This window comes from Hylobates moloch, unplaced genomic scaffold (assembly GCF_009828535.3).
Source record: "Hylobates moloch isolate HMO894 unplaced genomic scaffold, HMol_V3 SCAFFOLD_22, whole genome shotgun sequence".
NCBI classification, from domain to species: Eukaryota; Metazoa; Chordata; class Mammalia; order Primates; family Hylobatidae; genus Hylobates; species Hylobates moloch.
The window spans coordinates 40,339,010-40,363,007 of NW_026652297.1; the positions used below are offsets into that span (position 1 = coordinate 40,339,010).

Genomic DNA, 23,998 nt, shown 5'->3' on the forward strand with positions numbered 1-23,998 from the left:
TCATAAGAGCTCTTTATATATTAAGGCTGTTAACCCTCTGCCCTTGATGTTGCTTATAATGTTTTAGATAAAAAAAAAATTTTAATTTTGACGAAACACTGTCTACTGATCAATCCCTTAAGGGGTCTTTAATTTCAAGTCTGGGAAAGCCTTCCTCTTCCTAAGATCCAATGCATATTTTATTTTATTACGCTGTAGTTTTGTGTAAAAATATTGCTTATTAATATGGGATTTATTTTGGTATAAAGACATCAATCTAGTTTTTATTTTTTTCTCCAAAAGGGCAATTAGTCACCTTAATACCTTTTCCCACTTAATTTATGTATCACTTTAATCATATACCGCATTATTCTTTTTATTCGAGTGTCTCTGAAAAATGCACTGGTTTGTAGTTAATTTGCCTGATTTATGACAAAGCTACCCCATTTTAATCATCAAGGCTTTAAAATAGGATCTAGTAATTCACATGACTTCTATGAAGCAACCAGTGCTCTTAAATGGACTTCACATATATTAGCATTTAGTCTTAACAAAATGTATGTGAATTATTATCCTCATATCACTGATGAGGAAGCTGAGGCAGAGAGATCGAAGATACTTACTGAGTCAAGATACGAGTAAGTGGTGGCCCCAAAATTCAAACAAAAACACAAGCTGCAGCCCCCACCTTCCTCACCAGTGACCACTCCTGCCTGGTGGGGTCCTGAGTTCTATGATCCAGCAGTTTTAAGTTCATACCATTAATTATGCGTATTTATGATATATTATGCATCTTTATTCCCTGATCCCTTAGGTAGTTATGTGAATATTTTTAGTTATATTATAAAAAGTATTTAGGTTTAAATCTTTTAAGTGTTTTATTGCCCATTGCCAGGTTTTTAAAAACGACAGCTTCCAAATACTGAAATTATTGCATTGAGTTGTTTTTCATTGGTTAGTTTATTTTACAAGGTAATGTTTTCAGGAAGAGTATGTGGCTGCTTACAATCTCATGGTCCTATCATATCTGACACTACGTTGTTGTTAGTTTACTCCTGAATACTAACTTGTTTGCAAATAAAAAATTAGCACCTATGCTTTTTGCAAATAAAAAAGCAAAAAATAAAATAGAATTTGATTAAGTATACTCTGATACACAAAAAATATAGGAAATAAATTCCATATTCTTGTTCCATTATTCTTTTTCTTGTTTTCTGCAAAAATACTGTAAATTTTTTTGTTTTCTGCAAAAATACTGTAAAATAAATTTCTGTAAATTTATTTTTGCATTTTATTAATTTTGTTAAAATTAACAGTTTCAACTAAGATCTATCTAGGGTTGTTTCTTTTTAAAGCTAGTTTGCCTCATATCCAATGAGTCATTTTGCAAACTCAAGTCCTTTTTTAGCTTAGAGAACTATTATTATTAAATTGATTTTTGTTTCTTTTTTTCAGATTGTTGTGTCCTTTTAAAATTCCTGTTACATGTAATGTTGTATTCCTCTTTCTCCACTTTGCCATTCATTTCATCCTTCCTCTGACAATCTCATTGTCACTTTATCACTTTCCCCTTACCTCATTTACTCACCAGGTATTTATTAAGGACCTGCCCTGTATAAGATATTACAATAGGCACTGGGAATAGAGGAGTGAAAGTCTAGGACGTAGAACCTGCTTTCATAGAACCGATGATAGAACAAGGAAAACAGATGTAGAACAAGTCACCATAAGCACCCTAGTAGAGGACGTTTCTTACTCTGTTACCAGCACAGCAGTCTTCCATGTCTATACCAACTGGTCTATCTATAAATTGAGCAGAAAGGTATAGAGCTCCTTTGCCAAGCCCAGGCTCCCTGTAATGTTGCTGCGGTTTCCCCTTTGCCTACTTTTTAAATTTCATTATATTAATATTTTTTGTTAAACCAATCGGTGTACTTGCTGTTTTTCTGATGCATCCTGACTGATGCTGCCTGTCTTCTGGTTCAGTTTTCTGCAATATTCAATATGCTATTTACTGTCTCCATATTTATTTATATATTTCTAAATCAGCAGTTAGTTTCTTTCCTCATAGTGGCGGTTTCTTGATCTCAGATGTTATCCTATTTATAACTCTCTACTCTAGATTCTCAGTTGCTATTTCCTTTTGACTTTAAAGAACTAAAATTAGAAATTATCTAAAAATATGCCTCTTGCTTCATGTCTTTTTAGAGGAAGAAATCTATTTTCGGTTCTATGGTTTGTTTCCTTATCTTGTAGTATAATTCTTGTTATATGGCTAAGGATGTTTTCCCTACTATTAGAAATTGGATCGGTTCCTGTCTATTTCTTTCAAGCCTTGGAGCTCATATAGGTGATTAAAGTGTTCAGATTGCCTATTCAGAAACAAATTAGGCTGGGTGCCCTATGGTGAGAATCATAGCTATACCTCTATGTCTAAAGAGTTTATTTCCATCATGTCTACTATATTTAGTAGCTAACTTGAATTTGTTGGTAAGTTTACCCTCCTTAGGATTCAAAAGTTTGCCCTCCTTAGTAGTCAGTGTCCTGGCACCAGTATCAGGTACAAGCCAGAACTAGGACTCCATGATACTTGTGTGTCTCACTTGGTATAATGATGTCTGATCATTACAGCTCCCTAACAGGTCAGTGGCCTGTTACCACTGTTGGATCCAGATACATATAGTGCCCTAGTTGTTCCCTGTCCCCCAGTCATTGCCTTTAATCTTTGTTCTTTTTATGTACACCTTTGGGAGGGAAATGTGTGTCTTGCTAGGACTCTTCCAGTCATTTCAAATGTCATTTGGAAAGAGCAGCAGGTTGGATTGGCTTTTCTTCTACCTGATCTTGCCTATGTGAGATCTATTAGAAGTTCCTCGAAGTTTCTAGTTTATGGGTAATACCCTTTCCTAGATCCCACTGTCAATAGTTTATATACACACACACACACAAGTATGTAAATTATATAAACGTGTATAAATAGATATGTATGTATTTACTTGCCTATTTTACTGAGAGGCTGGAATGGGGAGAAAAAAAATGACATTTCTCCAGTTGTCTTTTCACCTGATAACTTAGTTAATGTAGTAGTATGTAGATAGCCATAAACTAAGTATTTTTTACCTTTTCTGTTTCTGTTGATCAAAGAAAGGACACAAAAGTAGAATGTAAACAGAAATTTGCACTATTGGTTTTCTATACTTTATCTGGCTGCATACAGATTAATTGGTGTCAAAATTGGGATGATCATTTAGCAGCACTGAACAAAACTTCCTTCAGAAAACAAAGCAATGATGGAAAAGGAAAAAAACAAACAAACAAACCAAACCAAAGCCAGACACAGTGGCTCATGCCTGTAATCCAAGCAATTCGGGAGGCCAAGGCAGGAGGATCGCCGGAGGATTTGGAGACCAGACTGGGCAACAAAGCAAGAAGTGACACTCTGGCCATTTCTACAGAAAAATTTTTTAAAAATTAGCCATGTGTGATGTCACACACCTGTAGCCCTAGCTACTTGGGAAGCTGAGGTGGGAGGATAGCTTGAGCCTGGGAAGGTCAAGGTTGCAGTGAGCTATGTTCACACCATTGCGCTTCAGCCTGGGCAATGGAGCAAGGCCTTATCTCCAAAACAAAACAAAACAAAAAACAGCTCCTTCATCAGCAAACTGACATCTCATGTTAAAGTCACTCTTGCTCTATGATAGACTAATTTTGATAGAGTTCTGATAAATAACCAAGTCATATGGAGGAAGGATTTTTGACCCAAAGATCTCTTGTGAGACAGCAGAGAATTGTGTGGGAAACATGAGATTTTTCATTCTGGGTTTATTCACAGAACCTTCACAGTTTTGTTGTCAGGTATGTGACCTTCATCATACTTGGAGTCAGAAGTCCTGAATCAAACAGGCTGTGGCAATTTACGGTTCCTGGATAAAGGGAAGCTGGCTTTAAAACTCAGGGGACAGCAGAGAAATGAGAGAATGGATCTTGTCACCCACCTGCAGTTCAAGTTGTTTTAAGATCTTTCGCCTTATATATACTCATGAAGACTTCCGAATATGTAGCACTGCTACTAACAAAAGACATTGGTTGCCTCTAGGAGGGAAAGCATTAAGAGTAAAATTCAGAGGAAAGTGAATACATGGCTTGCTGTGCTTGTTATTCATTGAGTGTTTTTGACTTGCTAAAAGCAAGTTTAATGTATTTATACAATTTATAAAGATGTAACTGATTCTGAAGCTCTCCTCTTTACAAAGAACATATTTCACGTTATTGTAAGCACTGAAGAAAATTAAATCAATAAATTCACAGCCTGTAATTTGAGATACTCAATTTGAAGAAAAATGCATTGTCAGGGAGGGAGGGCAAAATCTTTTACACTGAGGAAGACTTGTAAACAACCTGTCTTTGCCCTACTATCCTATGCTTTCAAGTGGCAGCAAGAATTACCATCGTGCTGCAAGATTATCAAAGAGTTGTCATGACACCTCCAGAGAAATAAAGGCCAACTCCCCACCTTTTTTTAATGAAGCGTGTGCTCAAGTGGAAAACAATGCAAATGAAACTCTTCTACTCTGTCCATCTATGTCCTTTTCCCTGAGAAGGCTTTGCTGGTTAGCACTCAGCCTGGGTGTCAGGACGCTTAGTGCATTGTTCCCCATCACTGGCACTGATGCTCTCTGTGACCACTGGCAAGCCAATTAACCTCTGCAAGTGTCATCCTTCCATGTGTAAAAGGTTAATAGTACAGCTTGTTTGCAAAGTGCCTGGAGCCTTCCATGAAGGGCACTACCCAAATACCCAGCATTGCTGTTTGACTGGAGGGCATTGTGTTTTATAATTATATGTTTGGTTGGATAGGTTATAGATTTTGTTGTGGTTGAATGTTGTCCCTTCTCCCTGGTTACAAATAAAAAGACTAATAGGTAATCTCACTCTATTAGCATCTTCTAGAGCCCCCTAGAGGGTTAAGGGAATGGCAGAGGTTACAGATTAATAATGCACTCTTCAGTTAATAGAAAAAAATCATGTGCATCTCGACTGTATAATAATTGTGGATGGCAATTTATTAGGCCAAGTGTTTCATCAGATGCTCAGCAGATAATGCTGGCAAAGACTCATGAAACAATGGAGTGTTCTGTGTTTTTTTTTTTTTCCTACTCTCCTAGTTATTTATTTCATCCTTCACATCAATATAGGACATCAGAAACTGTTTTGTCCAGGTTATTTCGCACGCATTTATGAATATTTGGAAAAACGATTCTCTTATTCTAGAATTCCTGGAACAAGTGACTTATTTGTGTGTGTGTGTGTGTGTGTGTGTGTGTGTCTAGGTTGTGACATTAAGCTCACTTTTTTTTGTACTTGGACCAAATTTGAATAACACTAGACTTGGAGCAAAGTGTCACCTATCTCATGCTTCTTTGCAGATTTACGGAAAAACTTTGAACAAGACCCACAAGGAAGGGAGGTTCCCATTGAAGGTATGATTGTGCTGCACTGCCGCCCACCGGAGGGAGTCCCTGCTGCCGAGGTAAGACAGGATCCTGGGACCAGTCTCCTGGTTCCTGGGAGGAACCAGTCCTGTTCCCAAGAGGGAGAGCAGGGTCCTGTGTGGCTGGAAGGGAAGTAAAGGAGCCCATGTCTGGGATTCTTGTTGCCTGGGCTCAGTTGCTAAAGATGAAGAAGAAATTGTCTAGGAAATAAGCTAGAAAGAACTCGTCTCCCATCTACTTCTGTGTTTGCACAAGGCCCTTGGTAGGCAGGCTGGGTAGGATTTGATCTGTCTTCTTGGTTCTGGGGACCTTGAATCATGCAGATGTCATTTTTTCTGTCCTCAGTCAAGATCTTCTGATATGCATATTGGCTTACGGAGCAAATCTGAGCTGTAACAGGCAAACACGCATGAAAATGCCCATAGGAAAGGTCAGAAGACCCAGTCCCAGTGTTGCTGGTGTTTGTTCATCCTTCACTTTTTTGTGGAACAAGCATTCATTTATTGAGTGTTTGTTATGTTTTCTGTACTGTGCAGGCGTTAGGGATATAAAACATGAGGAAGCCACAGGTCTCTGATCTGTTATCCTTCCTTCACAGCAAGGTGTCCAGAATGCAGAGTCACAATGTTTTTTGCTTCTTGAATGTTTTCTAGAACTTCTACCTTACTATTCGAATATAATTGTCTCTGGTAATGCACTCTGGTCATAGGAAAGTCTTTCTAAATCTTTTATTCACTATGAAAAGATGACCCCTGATAGACTAGTAATATAGCTATTATTGGAGGAAAAACACTAAGAAGTATAAGGCATGCTTAATATAATGAAAAGTTTATAAATTTAGGCCCGTGAAGCCCGAAAATTTGAGAGAGGTCTTGGTTAATTTAGAAAGTTTATTTTGCCAAGGTTGAGGACACACGCCCATGACACAGCCTCAGGAGGTCCTGACGACATGTGCCCAGTGTGGTCAGAGCAGTTTGGTTTTATACATTTTAGGGAGACATGAGACATCAATCAACATATGTAAGATGAACATGGGTTCAGGTCCGGGAAAAGCTGGACAACTGGAAGCAAAGGTGGGATAACTCCCCTGGAAGCAGGGAGGGGGCTTCTGGGTCACAGGTAGATAAGGGACAAATGGTTATATTCTTTTGAATTTCTGATTAGCCTCTCCAAAGGATGCAATCAGATATGCATTTATCTCAGTGAGCAGAGGGGTGACTTTGAATTGAATGGGAGGCAGGTTGGCCCTAAGGGGTTCCCAGCTTGACTTTTCCCTTTAGCTTAGTGATTTGGGGGCCCCAAGGTTTATTTTCCTTTCACAGGCCTGAGTTCAGCAGCACATGGTCCAGGTTTGACTCTTCTATGGGAAGCTAGGAAACAGTGTTTGGAGCTATTGTTTATTCACGGAGAAGCAGATATACAAAGAAAAAGAAAAAAACCAGGAGGCTTTGCCTCATATTTTAGTAAAGTTGGGATTTTATAATTGGAAGGACAAAAAAGGAGATAAAATAAAGGGGAATGAAAAAACACACATACTTGCCTATTTAGAAAGTGTGCTGGGTGGACACTATTCAAAGCTCAAATGGCTCACAGAAATGAAGTAAACGGACTTGAAAATTAAACTGAACACTCCATGCATGATGTAAAATGATTATAAAGGAAAATGCTTATTTAAAAATTTTTTATTGAATATAGTACAAAAAAGATACTGATCTCCTTTTGCTGCCCTATTGTTTCCTACAAACAGCACACCCTCCTTTCCTGAGCAGGGCAGTTAAGTGTCAGGCAAGGGATTGTGTCCCTCTCATTTATGACATCGCATGTGTTCTAGGAACCTAACAGAGGTATCAGCAGTTCTCTACATTCAGCGCCCATCTTTCAAAAAGTCCCAGTTTACAAATGTTTTATGCATAGAAATGTCTAGGTTCTGTAGTGCCAGCTGTGTGAGTGTCCCCTGGTACACCCATGTTTCCTTCTGGTTCTGTGTCCGGTCACTACCATTGACTTTGGCAGCAGCAGAGAGAGGTGCTAATGTTTTGATTAGCCATCAGCCTATAGGAACTTAGCATACTCTAGATCTCTATTAATCTACTTTTTTTTCAGATGGAAGATAACTTACATATTTACCTGGCATAACCTTTGCATTTTAGAAGCAGGAAAACTGATGCTTATATCAGTGACCGACCAAAGGTCTTGCAGCCATTTAAGGGCTCTGTTCAAAATCCTGCAAAGGTACTCCAAAGCACTCCAGGCAAAAGCCTATGTTCTTATAGTGCTTTACAAGATTCGACATAATCTGGCCTGGTGTGACCTTATATATTTTATTTGACTCTGCACTTGACCGCGCTACAGCCACCCTGGCCCCTTGAATCTCTCTCAGATGCACCAGCCATGCTTCTACCTCAGGGCCTTTGCATGTGCTGGCCTCTCTGCTGCAGGGCTCTTCCCCAGCTGTCACACTGCTTTGTCCCACCTTTCTTCAGGGCTTACTCAGATATCACTTGCCCAGTAAGACCTGCTCTGTACACTCTGCAAATGTTGCAAATATTTGCTTCCCCCACTCCACCTTTTCCCTGCTTTATCCCAGCAATTTATCCTACTAGGTATATACTTTCTTTTTACCTGTTATCACAAGCATACTGTATTTACTTTGCTTATTTCTGTCTACCCCACTGAAACTTAAGTTCAGTGAGGGAAATTTGTGCTTACTCTTCTTCATTGCTGTATCCTCAGAACATGAAACAGTGCTGCTCATGGCTATTTTCAGAAAGGTGAAAGATTTTTCACAAGTATTGGCAAGGATGTGGAGAAAAGGAAACCACTGCACACTGTTGGTGGGAATGGAAATTGGTATAGCCATTATGGAAAACAGTTTGGACATTCCTCAGAATGTTAAAAGTAGAGCTACCACTTGATCCAGCAATTCTACTACTAGGTATATATCCAAAGCAAATGAAATCAGTATGTAGAAGAGATACCTGCACTCCCATGTTCATTGCAGCACTGTTCACAACAGCTCCATGGGTAAGATAGGGCATCAACCTAAGTGTCCATCAATGGACAAATGAATTTAAAAAATGTGGTATGCATACACAATGGAATACTACTCAGCCTTTAAGAAGGAAATGTTGTCATTTGTGACAACATGGGTGAACCAAGCAGGCAGTATGTCAAGTGCAATAAGCCAGGTACAGTAAGAAAAATACTATGGGATCTCACCTCTATGCAGAACCTAAAAAAGCTGAAGTTGGCCGGGTGCAATGGCTCACGCCTGTAATCCCAGCAGTTTGGGAGGCCAAGGCAGGCAGATCGCCTGAGGTCAGGAGTTTGAGAGCAGCCTGCCTAACATGATGAAACCCCATCTCTACTAAAAATGCAAAAATTAGCTGGGTATGGTGGCACACATCTGTAGTCCCAGCTACTTGGGAGGCTGAGGCAGGAGAATGGTTTGAACCCTGGAGGTGGAGGTTGCAGTGAGCCAGGATCATGCCACTGCACTCCAGCCTAGGTGATTGAGCAAGACTCTGTCTCCAAAAAAAAAAAAAAAAAAAGCTGAAGTCACAGAACTAGAGTAGAATGGTGGTCACCACACGTTGGGGAGATGGGGAGAGGTTGGGGAGACATTGGTCAAAGGGTACAATATTTTGGTTAGAGAGGAATATGTTTATTGGTCCGTGGTACAATACAGTGACTATAGTTAATAACAATGTACTGTATTCTTTAAAAATGCTAAGAGTAGATTTTAAGTGTTTGCATCACAAAAAGAACAGTAGGTTTGTGATGTAATACATACATTATTTAGCCTTATTTAGCCATTTGACAGTATACACATATTTCAAAACATATTATACATGAAAAATATATACAATTTGTTAGCTTAAAAAATAAATTTAAAAAACATGCTTCTCACATCCAGGTGTTCAATAAATACTTATTGAATATGAAGGGAAATTAATCTGCTAATTATATTGATGAATATTTAAGGTTATCCCAGGATTAGCCCTAGACAAAATGTATAATACATTAGACAAAATTTTGGCTTTGTTTTGTTTTGTCTTTCTCTCATGATTGGGTACTAACAGGTGAAGAAAACATTCCTACCTGCTTTTTTTTCATATATGCAAATGTAAATTTATTAACTCAATCACTAGTCCTACAACTAAAGAAATAAAAATATATTTTCTTTTATTATTATTATTATTATTATTATACTTTAAGTTTTAGGGTACATGTGTACAACGTGCAGGTTTGTTACATATGTATACATGCGCCATGTTGGTGTGCTGCACCCATTAACTGATCATTTAGCATTAGGTATATCTCCTAATGCTATCCCTCCCCACTCCCCCGAACCCCACAACAGGCCCCAGTGTGTAATGGTCCCCTTCCTGTGTCCATGTGTTCTCATTGTTCAATTCCCACCTATGAGTGAGAACATGTGGTGTTTGGTTTTTTCTCCTTGCGATAGTTTGCTGAGAATGATGTTTTCCAGTTTCATCCATGTCCCTACAAAGGACATGAACTCATCCTTTTTTATGGCTGCATAGTATTCCATGGTGTATATGTGCCACATTTCCTTAATCCAGTCTATCGTTGTTGGACATTTGGGTTGGTTCCAACTCTTTGCTATTGTGAATAGTGCCGCAATAAACATACGTGTGCATGTGTCTTTATAGCAGCATGATTTATAATCCTTTGGGTATATACCCAGTAATGGGATGGCTGAGTCAAATGGTATTTCTAGTTCTAGATCCCTGAGGAATCGCCACACTGACTTCCACAATGGTTGAACTAGTTTACAGTCCCACCAACAGTGTAAAAGTGTTCCTATTTCTCCACATCCTCTCCAGCACCTGTTGTTTCCTGACTTTTTAATGATGGCCATTCTAACTGGTGTGAGATGGTATCTCATTGTGGTTTTGATTTGCATTGGTCTGATGGCCAATGATGATGAGCATTTTTTCATGTGTTTTTTGGCTGCATAAATGTCTTCTTTAGAGAAGTGTCTGTTCATATCCTTCGCCCACTTTCTGATGGGGTTGTTTGTTTTTTTCTTGTAAATTTGTTTGAGTTCATGGTAGATTCTGGATATTAGCCCTTTGTCAGATGAGTAGATTGCAAAAATTTTCTCCCATTCTGTAGGTTGCCTGTTCACTCTGATGGTGGTTTCTTTTGCTGTGCAGAAGCTCTTTAGTTTAATGAGATCCCATTTGTCAATTTTGGCTTTTGTTGCCATTGCTTTTGATGTTTTAGACATGAAGTCCTTGCCCATGCCTATGTCCTGAATGGTATTGCCTAGGTTTTCTTCTAGGGTTTTTATGGTTTTAGGTCTAACATGTAAGTCTTTAGTCCATCTTGAATTAATTTTTGTATAAGGTGTAAGGAAGGGATCCAGTTTCAGCTTTCTACATATGGCTAGCCAGTTTTCCCAGCACCATTTATTAAATAGGGAATCCTTTCCCCATTGCTTGTTTTGGTCAGTTTTGTCAAAGATCAGATAGTTGTAGCTATGTGGCATTATTTTTGAGGGCTCTGTTCTGTTCCATTGGTCTATATCTCTGTTTTGGTACCAGTACCATGCTATTTTGGTTACTGTAGCCTTGTAGTATAGTTTGAAGTCAGGTAGCCTGATGCCTCCAGCTTTGTTCTTTTGGCTTAGGATTGACTTGGTGAGGCGGGCTCTTTTTTGGTTCCATGTGAACTTTAAAGTAGTTTTTTCCAATTCTGTGAAGAAAGTCATTGGTAGCTTGATGGGGATGGCATTGAATCTATAAATTACCTTGGGCAGTATGACCATTTTCACGATATTGATTCTTCCTACTCATGAGCATGGAATGTTCTTCCATTTGTTTGTATCCTCTTTTATTTCATTGAGCAGTGGTTTGTAGTTCTCCTTGAAGAGGTCCTTCATATCCCTTGTAAGTTGGATTCCTAGGTATTTTATTCTCTTTGAAGCAATTGTGAATGGGATTTCACTCATGATTTAGCTCTCTGTTTGTCTGTTATTGGTGTATAAGAATGCTTGTGATTTTTACACATTGATATTTTATCCTGAGACTTTGCTGAAGTTGCTTATCAGCTTAAGGAGATTTGGGGCTGAGATGATGGGGTTTTCTATATATACAATCATGTCATCTGCAAACAGGGACAATTTGACTTCCTCTTTTCCTAATTGAATGCCCTTTATTCCCTTCTCCTGCCTGATTGCCCTGGCCAGAACTTCAAACACTATGTTGGATAGGAGTGGTGAGAGAGGGCATCCCTGTCTTGTGCCAGTTTTCAAAGGGAATACTTCCAGTTTTTGCCCAGTCAGTATGATATTGGCTGTGGGTTTGTCATAGATAGCTGTTATTATTTTGAGATACGTCCTATCAATACCTAATTTATTGAGAGTTTTTAGCGGGAAGAGTTGTTGAATTTTGTCAAAGGCCTTTTCTGTATCTATTGAGATAATCATGTGGTTTTTGTCTTTGGTTCTGTTTATATGCTGGATTATGTTTATTGATTTTCGTATGTTGAACCAGCCTTGCATCCCAGGGATGAAGCCCACTTGATCATGGTGTATAAGCTTTTTGATGTGTTGCTGGATTCGGTTTGCCAGTATTTTATTGAGGATTTTTGCATCAATGTTCATCAAGGATATTGGTCTAAAATTCTCTTTTTTTGTTGTGTCTCTGCCAGATTTTGGTATCAGGATGATGCTGGCCTCATAAAATGAGTTAGGGAGGATTCCCTCTTTTTCTATTGATTGGAATAGTTTCAGAAGGAATGATACCAGCTCCTCCTTGTACATCTGGTAGAATTCGGCTGTGAATCCATCTGGTCCTGGACTTTTTTTGGTTGGTAAGCTATTAATTATTGCCTGAATTTCAGAGCCTGTTATTCGTCTATTCAGAGATTCAACTTCTTCCTGGTTTAGTCTTGGGAGAGTGTATGTGTTGAGGCATTTATCCATTTCTTTTAGATTTTCTAGTTTATTTGCATAGAGGTGCTTATAGTATTCCCTAATGGTAGTTTGTATTTCTGTGGGTTCGGTAGTGATATCCCCTTTGTCATTTTTTATTGCGTCTATTTGATTCTTCTCTCTTTTCTTCTTTATTAGTCTTGCTAGTGGTCTATCAATTTTGTTGATCGTTTCAAAAAACCAGCTCCTGGATTCATTGATTTTTTGAAGAGTTTTTTGTGTCTCTATTTCCTTCATTTCTGCTCTGATCTTAGTTATTTCTTGCCTTCTGCTAGCTTTTGAATGTGTTTGTTCTTGCTTCTCTAGTTCTTTTAAGTGTGATGCTAGGGTGTCAATTTTCGATCTTTTCTGCTTTCTCTTGTGGGCATTTAGTGCTATAAATTTCCCTCTACACACTGCTTTGAATGTGTCCCAGAGATTCTGGTATGTTGTGTCTTTGTTCTCGTTGGTTTCAAAGAACATCTTCATTTCTGCCTTCATTTCGTTATGTACCCAGTAGTCATTCAGGAGCAGGTTGTTCAGTTTCCATGTAGTTGAGCGATTTTGAGTGAGTTTCTTAATCCTGAGTTCTAGTTTGATTGCACTGTGGTCTGAGAGACAGTTTGTTATAATTTCTGATCTTTTGCATTTGCTGAGGAGTGCTTTACTTCCAACTATGTGGTCAATTTGGGAATAGGTGTGGTGTGGTGCTGAAAAGAATGTATATTCTGTTGATTTGGGGTGGAGAGTTCTGTAGATGTCTATTGGGTCCACTTGGTGCAGAGCTGAGTTCAATTCCTGGATATCCTTGTTAACTTTCTGTCTCATTGATCTGTCTAATGTTGACAGTGGGGTGTTAAAGTCTCCCATTATTATTGTGTGGGAGCCTAAGTCTCTTTGTAGGTCACTCAGGACTTGCTTTATGAATCTGGGTGCTCCTGTATTGGGTGCATATATATTTAGGATAGTTAGTTCTTCTTGTTGAATTGATCCCTTTACCATTATGTAATGGCCTTCTTTGTCTCTTTTTATCTTTGTTGGTTTAAAGTCTATTTTATCCGAGACTAGGATTGCAACCCCTGCTTTTTTCTGTATTCCATTTGCTTGGTAGATCTTCCTCCATCCCTTTATCTTGAGCCTATGTGTATCTCTGCACGTGAGATGGGTTTCCTGAATACAGCACACTGATGGGTCTTGACTTTTTATCCAATTTGCCAGTCTGTGTCTTTTGATTGGAGCATTTAGCCCATTTACATTTAAGGTTAGTATTGTTATGTGTGAATTTGATCCTGTCATTATGATGTTAGCTGGTTATTTTGACCGTTAGTTGATGCGGATCCTGTCATTATGATGTTAGCTGGTTATTTTGACCGTTAGTTGATGTAGATGTAAAGCCTTGATGGTCTTTACATTTGGCATGATTTTGCAGTGGCTGGTACCAGTTGTTCCTTTCCGTGTTTAGTGCTTTCTTCAGGAGCTCTTTTAGGGCAGGCCTGGTGGTGACAAAATCTCTCAGCATTTGCTTGTCTGTAAAGTATTTTATTTCTCCTTCACTTATGAAGCTTAGTTTGGCTGGATATGAAATTCTGGGTTGAAAATTCTTTTCTTTAAGAATGTTGAATATTGGACTCCACTCTCTTCTGTCTTGTACAGTTTCTGCCAAGAGATCAGCTGTTAGTCTGATGGGCTTCCCTTTGTGGGTAACCCGACCTTTCTCTCTGGCCGCCCTTAACATGTTTTCCTTCATTTCAACTTTGGTGAATCTAACAATTATGTGTCTTGGAGTTGCTCTTCTCGAGTAGTATCTTTGTGGCATTCTCTATATTTCCTGAATTTGAATGTTGGCCTGCCTTGCTAGATTGGGGAAGTTCTCCTGGATAATATCCTGCAGAGTGTTTTCCAACTTGGTTCCATTCTCCCTGTCACTTTCAGGTACACCAATTAGATGTAGATTTGGTCTTTTCACATAGTCCCATATTTCTTGGAGGCTTTGTTGATTTCTTTTTATTCTTTTTTCTCTAAACTTCTCTCCATGCTTCATTTCATTCATTTGATCTTCCATCACTGATACCCTTTCTTCCAGTTGATCGCATTGGTTACTGAGGCTTGTGCATTTGTCACGTAGTTCTCGTGCCATGGTTTTCAGCTCCATCAGGTCGTTTAAGGACTTCTCTGCATTGATTATTCTAGTTATCCATTCATCTTAGTTTTTTTTCTTCAAAGTTTTTAACTTCTTTGCCATTGGTTCGAACTTCCTCCTTTAGCTTGGAGTAGTTTGATCTTCTGAAGCCTTCCTCTCTCAACTTGTCAAAGTTATTCTCCATCCAGCTTTGTTCTGTTACTGGTAAGGAGCTGCATTGCCTTAGAGGAGGAGAGGCCCTCTGATTTTTAGAGTTTCTGATTTTTCTGCTCTGTTTTTTCCCCATCTTTGCAGTTTTGTCTACCTCTGGTCTTTGATGATGGTGACATACAAATGGGTTTTTAGTGTGGATTTCATTTCTGTTTGTTAGTTTTCCTTCTAACAGTCAGGACCCTCAGCTACAGGTCAGTTGGAGTTTACTGGAGGTCCACTCCAGACCCTGTTTGCCTGGGTATCAGCAGCTGTGGCTGTAGAACAGCAGATATTGGTGAACTGCAAATGCTGCTGCCTGATTGTTTCTCTGGAAGTTTTGTCTCAGAGGAGTACCCAGCCGTGTGAGGTGTCAGTCTGTCCCTACTAGGGGGTGTCTCCCAGTTAGGCTACTCGGGGGTCAGGGACCCTCTTGAGGAGGCAGTCTACCCATTCTCAGATCTCAAGCTGCATGCTGGGAGAACCACTACTCTCTTCAAAGCTGTCAGACAGGGACATTTAAGTCTGCAGAGGTTATTGCTGTCTTTTGTTTGTCTGTGCCCTGCCCCCAGAGGTGGAGCCTACAGAGGCAGGCAGGCCTCCTTGAGCTGTGGTGGGCTCCACCCATATATCCAAATATAAATTTATTAACTCAATCACTAGTCCTACAACTAAAGAAATAAAAATATATTTTCACTTCAAGTTTGATTCACTTTGAATAGTAAAGAACACCTCAATACAATATTTAGACATTTGGCTGATTGTTAAACATTAACTAAAATGGAGCTTTTCCTGAGAGAGTGTTGCCACACTTTTAAATTAATAGACATTAGGTGAAACTATTTTGAATTTACATAAAAGTTGAAGTACTACAGAAAGTTCTCATGTACCTTCCCCCTCGGTTTCCTTTATTTATTTATTTATTTATTTATTTTTATTTTTATTTATTTATTTTTTGAGACAGAGTCTTACTCTGCCACCCAGGCTGGAGTGCGGTGGTGTGATATCGGCTCACTGCAACCTCTGCCTCCTGGGTTCAAATGATTCTCCTGCCTCAGCCTCCTCAGTAGCTGGGATTACAGGCACGCACCACCATGCCTGGCTAATTTTTGTATTTTTAGTAGAGATAGGGTTTCACCACATTGGCCAGGCTGGTCTCTAACTCCTGACCTCGTGATCTGCCCAGCTTGGCCTCCCAATGTGCCAGGATCACAGGCATGAGCCACCGCACCTGACCCAGTTTCTTTTTTGTAATTACACCTTACATGAATGTGGTATATCCCGTACAATGACTGAACCAATATTGATATGTTTATATTAAGGAGAGTCTAGAGTTTGCATTAAGGTTCACTCTGTGCTGTTGTCTATGGCTTTCTTTAAATTTCATTTCAAGTTCAGGAGTACATATGCAGGTTTATTATATACGTAAATTGTATGTCACGAGAGTTTGGTATACAGATTATTTCATCACTCAGGTGATAAACATAGTACCCCACAGATAGCTTCTTGATCCTCTTCCTCCTCCCACCCTCTCCTCTCGAGTAGACCCCAGTGTCTATTCCTTTCTTTGTGTCCATATGTTCTCAGTGTTTAGCTCCCACTTACCGCCCCCACTGCTTGTTGAAGACATAAATTAAAAAAAGAAAGAACAAAAGAGAGAAGAATAAAGGATGTGCAGTCTGGTAAGATAGCAGCCAAAAGTAAAAATACATTTTGGTTCATAAATGCCCACATGAGTGTGCATATCCAGCCACCCACACTGAAGCATCTTTTGAGAGAATGCAGGGGACTTATGAATTATAAGAACTCTGTGGCTGTTCAGAACTGAGATTGGTAGAGGATTCCTATGAGAAGACAGGCTGGCTTCTAGGAGGTGAGCAGCATGCCCATCTGTTCAGTTATTTAGAGGCTGAACTCTGGTGGATGCTTGGAAGCAGCTCTTTACACATCCCTGCCTGTTTCTTGCCCCAGCGCCCTACACTTGAAGGCAAATGAGCTCTGTAGACTGGCTCAGCCCCTTTCTTCATTTGCTTCTGAGGGTGCTTTTCAGCTGTAATCACAAGGAGGAGAGCAAGATATGAACAACTTTCAGTGGCAGCACAGTCCAATGTCAGTGAAAAAAATATTTTGGAGAGCTGTGGAATGAGGGAACACCATATAGATGTATCAGAAAGCATGTTTTCTTTTCTGGTATCTACCTTTCTGACACATTTCCAAATTGTAGTTATTCACTTCCTATATTAGTTTCCCAGGGCTGCTGTAACAAATTACCACTACTGAGGAGGCTTGAAACAGCAGAAGTTTGTTTTCCAACAGTTCTGGGTTAGAAGTCTGAAATCCAACAGCATTAATTCCTTCTAGGGCTCTGGAAGAGAAACTGTTTCATGCTTCTCTCCTAGATGCTGGTAGTTATTGGAAATCTTTGGTGTCTGTTGGCTTGTATACTGATATGATTATGCTTTGTGTCCTCATCCAAATTTCATCTTGAATTGTAATCCCCCATAATCCCCATGTGTCAAGGCAGAGGCCAGGTGGAGATCATTGAATCATGTGGACAGTTTCCCCCATGCTGGTCTCATGATAGTGAGTTCTCACAATATTTAATGGTGTTATAAGGGGCTTTTTTCCTCTTTGATGGGCACTTCTCCTTCCTGCCGTCTTGTGAAGAGGTACCTTGCTTCCCTTTCTTCCCTCCCCAGCCATGAGGAACTGTGAGTCAATTAAACTTCTTTCCTTTATAAATTAACCCTAACCCTAACTCTAACCCCTAACCCTAACCCTAACCCTAGCAGTATGAAAATGGATTAATACATAGATACATCACTCAGTCTCTGCCTCCATTGATTGCAGCTTCACGTGGTGTTCTCCTCTCTGTGTCTCTGAATTTCTTTTTATAAGGACACCAGCCATTAGATTATGGCTTACTGTAATCCCGCATGGCCTCATACTTTATATTCTGCATCACAAAACATCTGCAAAGACCCAGTTTCCAAATAAGGTCAGGTTCCCAGGTTCCAAATCAACGTGAATGTTGAGGGACTGCTATTCAGCCTAGTACACTTCCCATTCTACCTCTGGCATCAGATCACTTTTTTATTTTAATAATGTATATGCTTTTAGGAATAAATTTCAGACCCAGACCAGCTGAAATTAAACAGAAACGAATTCCAAGGAGCAGCTGGGGCTTTAGGGTAGTTTAAAACAGAAATTCTCAGCTGAGAAGAGGCGAAAGCCTTGTTTTATAAATGTTATATTATAGATGAATATGGAAAGTATTTCAGCTACAAAAGGGTTAAATAGGCTATTGATGCCTTAGCAAACATTTATTTTTAAAAATCTGATCTGCGTAAATGCATGGGGTGCAAGTGTAATTTTGTTACATGCATAGGTTGCATAATGGTGAAGACAGGGCTTTTAGTGTATCCATCACCCAAATAACAAGTAATTTCTCATCATCTATCCCCTCCTCTTCCTGGTTTCCACTGTCTATTATTCTACACTCTGTGTCCCCCTCACCCTGCCTCATCTCCACTGTCTGTCATTTCAAACTCTATGTGCATGTTTAGCTCCAACTTACATGTGAGAACACATGGTATTTGTCTTTCTTTGTCTGAGTCATTTCATTAACATAATATCTCTGGTTCCATTCATGTTGTTTCAAAAAACATGATTTCATTTTTTATAGCTGACTGGTATTTCATTGTGTATATGTACATTTTCTTTATCTAAATTCATTGATGGACACTTAGATTTGTTTCATATGTTTGCTATTGTACATAGTAGTGCAATGAGTATGTGAGTACATGTATCTATTTCTTTTTTGGCGGGTAGATAGTAGTGAGATTGCAGGATCTAATGGTAATTCTGTTTTTAGTTCTTCAAGAAATATCCAAACTATTTTTCATAGAGGTTGTACTAATATACATTCCCACCAACAGTGTATAAAAGTTACCTTTTCTCCACATCCTTGTCAACGTCCAGTTTTTTTTTTAAACTTTTTAATAATAGCCATTATGACTGGTATAACACTGTGGTATCTCATAGAGGCTTTAATTTACATTTGTTGATGATTAGTGATGTTGAACTTTTTATCATGTTTCTCGGCCATTTCTGTGTCTTCTTTTGAAACATGTATATTCATATCCTTTGCCCAACTCTTTAATGGGGTTAGGTATGTATAACATCATCTTAATGAGGGACAGTATCCTAGTCTCAAACACTTGCATTATTTTGGAATTTCTTTTCTCCGTGATTTGAATGCTACCATTATGTGTGCACCAATATCTATAGCTCTTTTACTTTCAGCAGTAGCTTATACAGTAAGTCATTGCTATCAGCATCTGTGTTTTTGCTGAAAACAAGACAGAATGAGAGAAGAAAGCTGAGAAATGATAAAGATGGAGAAGGAAAGTGAAAATGTTCATACCCTTCCACAGTCGTGGTGTCATTTAGGGTGGAGATGTCTACCAATCCCTGTTATGTGGTCAGGTCACTGAGCATGTATCATTCTGCCTATTAACTTCATAGTGACATGAGTATACTATAGGTAATGACTCTCCAGTGTGGGAGTAATTGGGAACTGTGTTTAGAAATTAGTCAGTCATGTAATCGTTACTGTGAAATGCTGTCAGTCAAAGTCATCTTCCTTTTGCAGGCCATGTTCCAGCCTCTCCATGCCACCACTTGGTTCCCTTTCTGCCCACCTGCTGTGGGGCTCATGGGGTCACCACTGGAAAGGGATGTAGCTGGTGGGGCCCCCAATACATCAGCTGGCTTTATCTCTCAGTAAAATAGGTAGTTTCCTACTTGACACATTGAAAATCACCTTGGGGGGCATGTCCAAATTCTGTTATCCCAAGACATATACAATAGACTTCCCTCTACAAGACAGAACTTTCTTGGCAATGAACTCATTTATCTGACCAGAAAAGTGTTATGAATAATAAAAATAGAAAGAGCTACCATTTTTGAAATGTTCTCGTGTACCAGGTAACTATGGTAGGTGGCTTATCATCTGTTATCTCAATTAATTTGGAAAAAAAAAAAAAAAACCAAAGTGCTATGAGATGCTGAAAAGCTATATGAGCTTTCATGTCTATCCTACAGCAACTTGTCTTAGCTCTCAGGTCACTAGGAAGCACCAGGAGCCAACTTTAAAGCTCGATCTGTCCTTTCTCTAATCATTTTTGGTTTTGTTTGTTTTTAATTGGACCAAGCCTTCTTGAAGGTTGGGAGCCACCAGGCCAATGATAGTCTATCCGCCCACTGTGCTGCCATCATTCCACCCTTAGAATTAAAGGTGTTTGGATTAAATCATTTTCTAGTGAATATCCTAATCTCAAATTTGCTATATATTCTGTGCCTGTTTATTTGAAATATGTAATCTGATAATAAAACCAAGAACAGAGCACTGAGAGTGTGGAAGTTTTGGAGCCCGAGGGGTCAGGGAACCTGGGACAGGACGTCACTCTGTCCGTTGAAGGGCAAGGAGCCCAGATTTCATGCTATCCGAGGAGACAGGATGCCTAGAGTTACATAGAAGAGGCCATGTAGAAGAAAAGGGATGTATAAAGACACAAGTGAGGGAACCACGTGCAGCCTCTACTGTCATTACAATTTTCTCTACATTTAGCCATGGCCCTGACAGATCGCATTGTCAAAACAGGCCCCAAATTCACTCTGACAAATGCATACTTGTGTCTGTATCACAGTGTCATTTCACCTAGTATACATCAGTGGGGTATGGAAATGATAGAAACAGAAACAAAGATTGTCAGGGTTGCACAATGGGCAAAGTATGAACTTTGAAGCCAACAGACTCTGGCTACTAACTTTGTAATGCAATCGATTAGCCACTCTGAACTTCAGTTTCCTCCTCTGGAAATGAGAAAAGTGTTTTCTTGTAGGTTTGCTATGAGACAAAAAAAAAAAAAAAAAAAAAAAAAAAAAAAAAGTGCAAAACATTTAGCAGTTTCTAATACTAAATAAATGGTAAAGATTATTTTGATTTCTGTTCTTCCTTCTTCCTTCATTTTTAAAGCTCTAAGAAACTTTGATTCTCCTAAAAAGATGTAAAGCCCCATTATGTTTGGGGAACCAGACTCAAACAGAAAATTCTTGTAATGTCTAACATGTTTTTAGCCCTTTGAAGAAGTAGTGAGCTGCTAAGACCAGCCCACTCCCACGAGCTCTACCTCTCCCAAACATTGCCCTCTCTTCTTGTCCTTCAAGGTCAGCAAAGACAAAGCCACTTATCAAAAAGCTTCTTGGCTCCCTCTCGTAATCTGTCACATAGAGGAATTAAATAATTATTGATGAAGGCTGGTGACCACCAATGTTTCTTTACCTTACCACCATTGAAGTATCTTATGAATAATATTATTGTTATTAAAACACTTTATGAAAATGTTACGTGAACTGGAAGGTTCTCATTACACTTAGACACTGGCTTAGATAACATATAATAGGTCGCATGAATTTTTTACAAAATAGGTCACACACATTGTTTTACAAAATACCTGAAATGTGAATGAATCGTAACTCAAATGTTTCTAAAGTTCATGAGCCCATCCTAATAGCTGGATGTATTAGAGCATATTTGTCACTGCAGTTATTTTTAGCCTTAACTTTGGGGGCAGTTCTAACTAAAGATAGCAACTTTAATGTTTGACCCTTGTTGTTTAGCTAAAACCAATTTGCTCTTTTCAAAACAATTCATTATCCCATCCTGCACTTTTTTATGCTCCCTAATTAAATGGAAAATCTATCTTTCATAAAAGTTAGAAATTATGTCCAATGAAAATCCGACATTTTAATGGTTTTCCACAGATTAAAATTGTAGAGTTCTCAATAAACCCTGATTTACTGATGTTAGCTGTAAAATGGTTATTGCTGTTAATAAAGCCTGTAAATCTTAACAGATTATATTTGCCTTGGACGATAAAATTTGCCGTAAAGGCTTAGTGTCAGGCTAATTCTGCTCACATCAAGGTAAACAGTCTACTCAAAATAATTCAATGTCTTTGAGAATTCAGGCCTTAAAGCTAAGCAACAGACAGATTCTAGCCTTGAGGCATTGCATGCCAGGCACTATTCTTGTTTTTAATCTCACCAAGGAGTCAAGATAATGTTGGAATTAGAAAACTCGGGAAGGTCAAGGGCTTTTGTCAATGCAGTACAGATAAGAAGAAGGTTCTCTGCTTCTTGCTCAGCCCCAAATCAGCTTTGTCATTGGCTGATCACTAGGAGCAGAATGAAAGAATGTATTTTTTATATGATAAAGTATGCTGAAGTCATACAAGTGTTAGGAACCAAATTTGGGGGTGACAGGGTGGGTGGGCAATTAGGGAAAGGAGATCATTTTCCTTGTTTGAATTCCAGATGCCTATCTGGAAAGGAAGGCTTTTGAGAAGAAGAAATGAAGGTCTTAGCAGCTCACTACTTCTTCAAATGGCTAAAAACATGTTAGACATTATAAGAATTTTCTGTTTTAATCTGGCTCCCCAAACATAATCGGGTTTTACATCTTTTTGGGAGAATCAAAGGTACATAAAGCTTTAAAAATGAAAGAAGAAGGAACAATAGAAATCAAAATAATCTTTACCATTTATTTAGCATTAGAAACTGCTAAATGTTTTGCACTTTTTTTTTTTTTTTTGTGCTTCTTTGTCTCATAGCAATCCTACAAAGGTTTTGTAAAAAAAGGTTTTGAGAAGGCCTGTTAATCTTGGGACACATGGATATCTGTCATGTTTTCCAGTGTTTGGGGAATTTGTTTTTAAGTTTCACTTACCTAAGATAGAAGCCCAACAAACGCCTTTTCTAATCATCTTTGCAGTTAGGTCCCTGCAGTCAGGTGATCTCGTACAAGATGGGATGGGGAGTGAATGCTGTGGGTTTGTGGAAACCCTCTGCAGAGGATGGTGGCAGAGGTACCCCACTCTTCAGGGCAGGTGGAAGAACCAGCACCTCGCCCACGTCTCACGGTTGTGAGCTCTGTATTTTGCTTAAGACAGAATCTCACTCTGTCTCCCAAGCTGGTGTGCAGTGGCACGATCACAGTTCACTGCAACCTCTGCCTCCCAGGCTTAAGCAGTTTTCCTGCTTCAGCTCCTGAGTAGCTAGGACCACTATGCGCCATCATGCTCAGCTAATTTTTATACTTTTTGTAGAGGTGAGGTTTTGTCATATTGCCCAGGCTGGTCTCAAACATTAGGGCTCAAGTGATCTGCCCACCTTGGCCTCCCCAAGTGCTGGGATTAGAGACCTGAGCTACCGCTCCTGGCCTCATGTTTTTTGCACTACAGGAGTCGTCGTTGAGTGTACCTTTCCCCGTGGTGTGTTTCAACATTATTTCTGGCCAATTAGCAGCCTCACCTGGCTCTTTGGCCCACTTGGAGGTTCTGAGCACTACTGATACTCTTTAATAAATTTCTTTTTCACATAAATCAGCCAGAGCAGAGTTTGTTGTTTGCAGTGAAGAAACCTGGCCAGGCAGGGTCGCTCATGCCTGTAATCCCAGCACTTTGGGTGGGTGGGTCACGAGGCCAGGAGTTCAAGACCAGCCTGGGAAACATGGCAAACCCCATCTGTACTAAAAATACAAATATTAGCCAGGCATGGTGGTGCATGCTTGTAATTCCAGCTACTTGAGTGGCTGAGGCATGAGAATCCCTTGAACCTGGGAGGCGGAGGTTGCAGTGAGCCAAGATGGTGCCACTGCAGTCCAGTCTGGGCAACAGAGCAAAACTGTCTCAAAAACAAATAAACAAAAACCTTGCACATTTTAGTACCTGTGCCATCTCTTATTACTTTCAGAATGTCTTTGACAAATATTTGAAAGTGTCCATTGGAGCAAAGCAAGTCACTGTGAGCTAAAGACTGTGTGTGAGGTGTTAACCTTTCTTTGTCTGTAGAATAAAGAGGGAGGACCCCAAAGTTACTTTTATATTTCTTATTTCTAATTATTTCTGATGTATTAACAGTAGAATCTGCACACTGTCTTTGACTTGCCTGCTGTTTTAATAATTCTGCCCAGACTGGTGCCAGACAGTTTTCAAGCGAGAAGCTCTTTACCCTTCTCCCCTGTGAGGGTGTTCTTAATGAAAGGTTCATTTGTTTCAAATGTGCTCATTGGCATAAAACCCAGGAGAGAGTCTTATGACATTGGACTGTTTAATACAGGAATCACTAGACTATTGTGTTTAACTTCAATCAAACAGACTATGAAATGAGGATTTTCTTTTAAAAGTAAGA

General features: G+C 39.2%; 1 protein-coding gene across 8 annotated transcripts in view; it reads left to right on the forward strand.

The window, feature by feature from the left end:
• The window catches only part of UNC5D (unc-5 netrin receptor D), a 561,176-nt gene that overhangs the window by 349,132 nt on the left and 188,046 nt on the right, over positions 1-23,998 (forward strand). For all 8 annotated transcript variants that reach the window (XM_032144088.2, XM_032144094.2, XM_032144090.2 and 5 more), the window contains exon 4: positions 5,406-5,509. In XM_032144088.2, the coding sequence (XP_031999979.1) occupies positions 5,406-5,509 (104 nt within the window). The remainder of the gene's footprint in view (positions 1-5,405; positions 5,510-23,998) is intronic.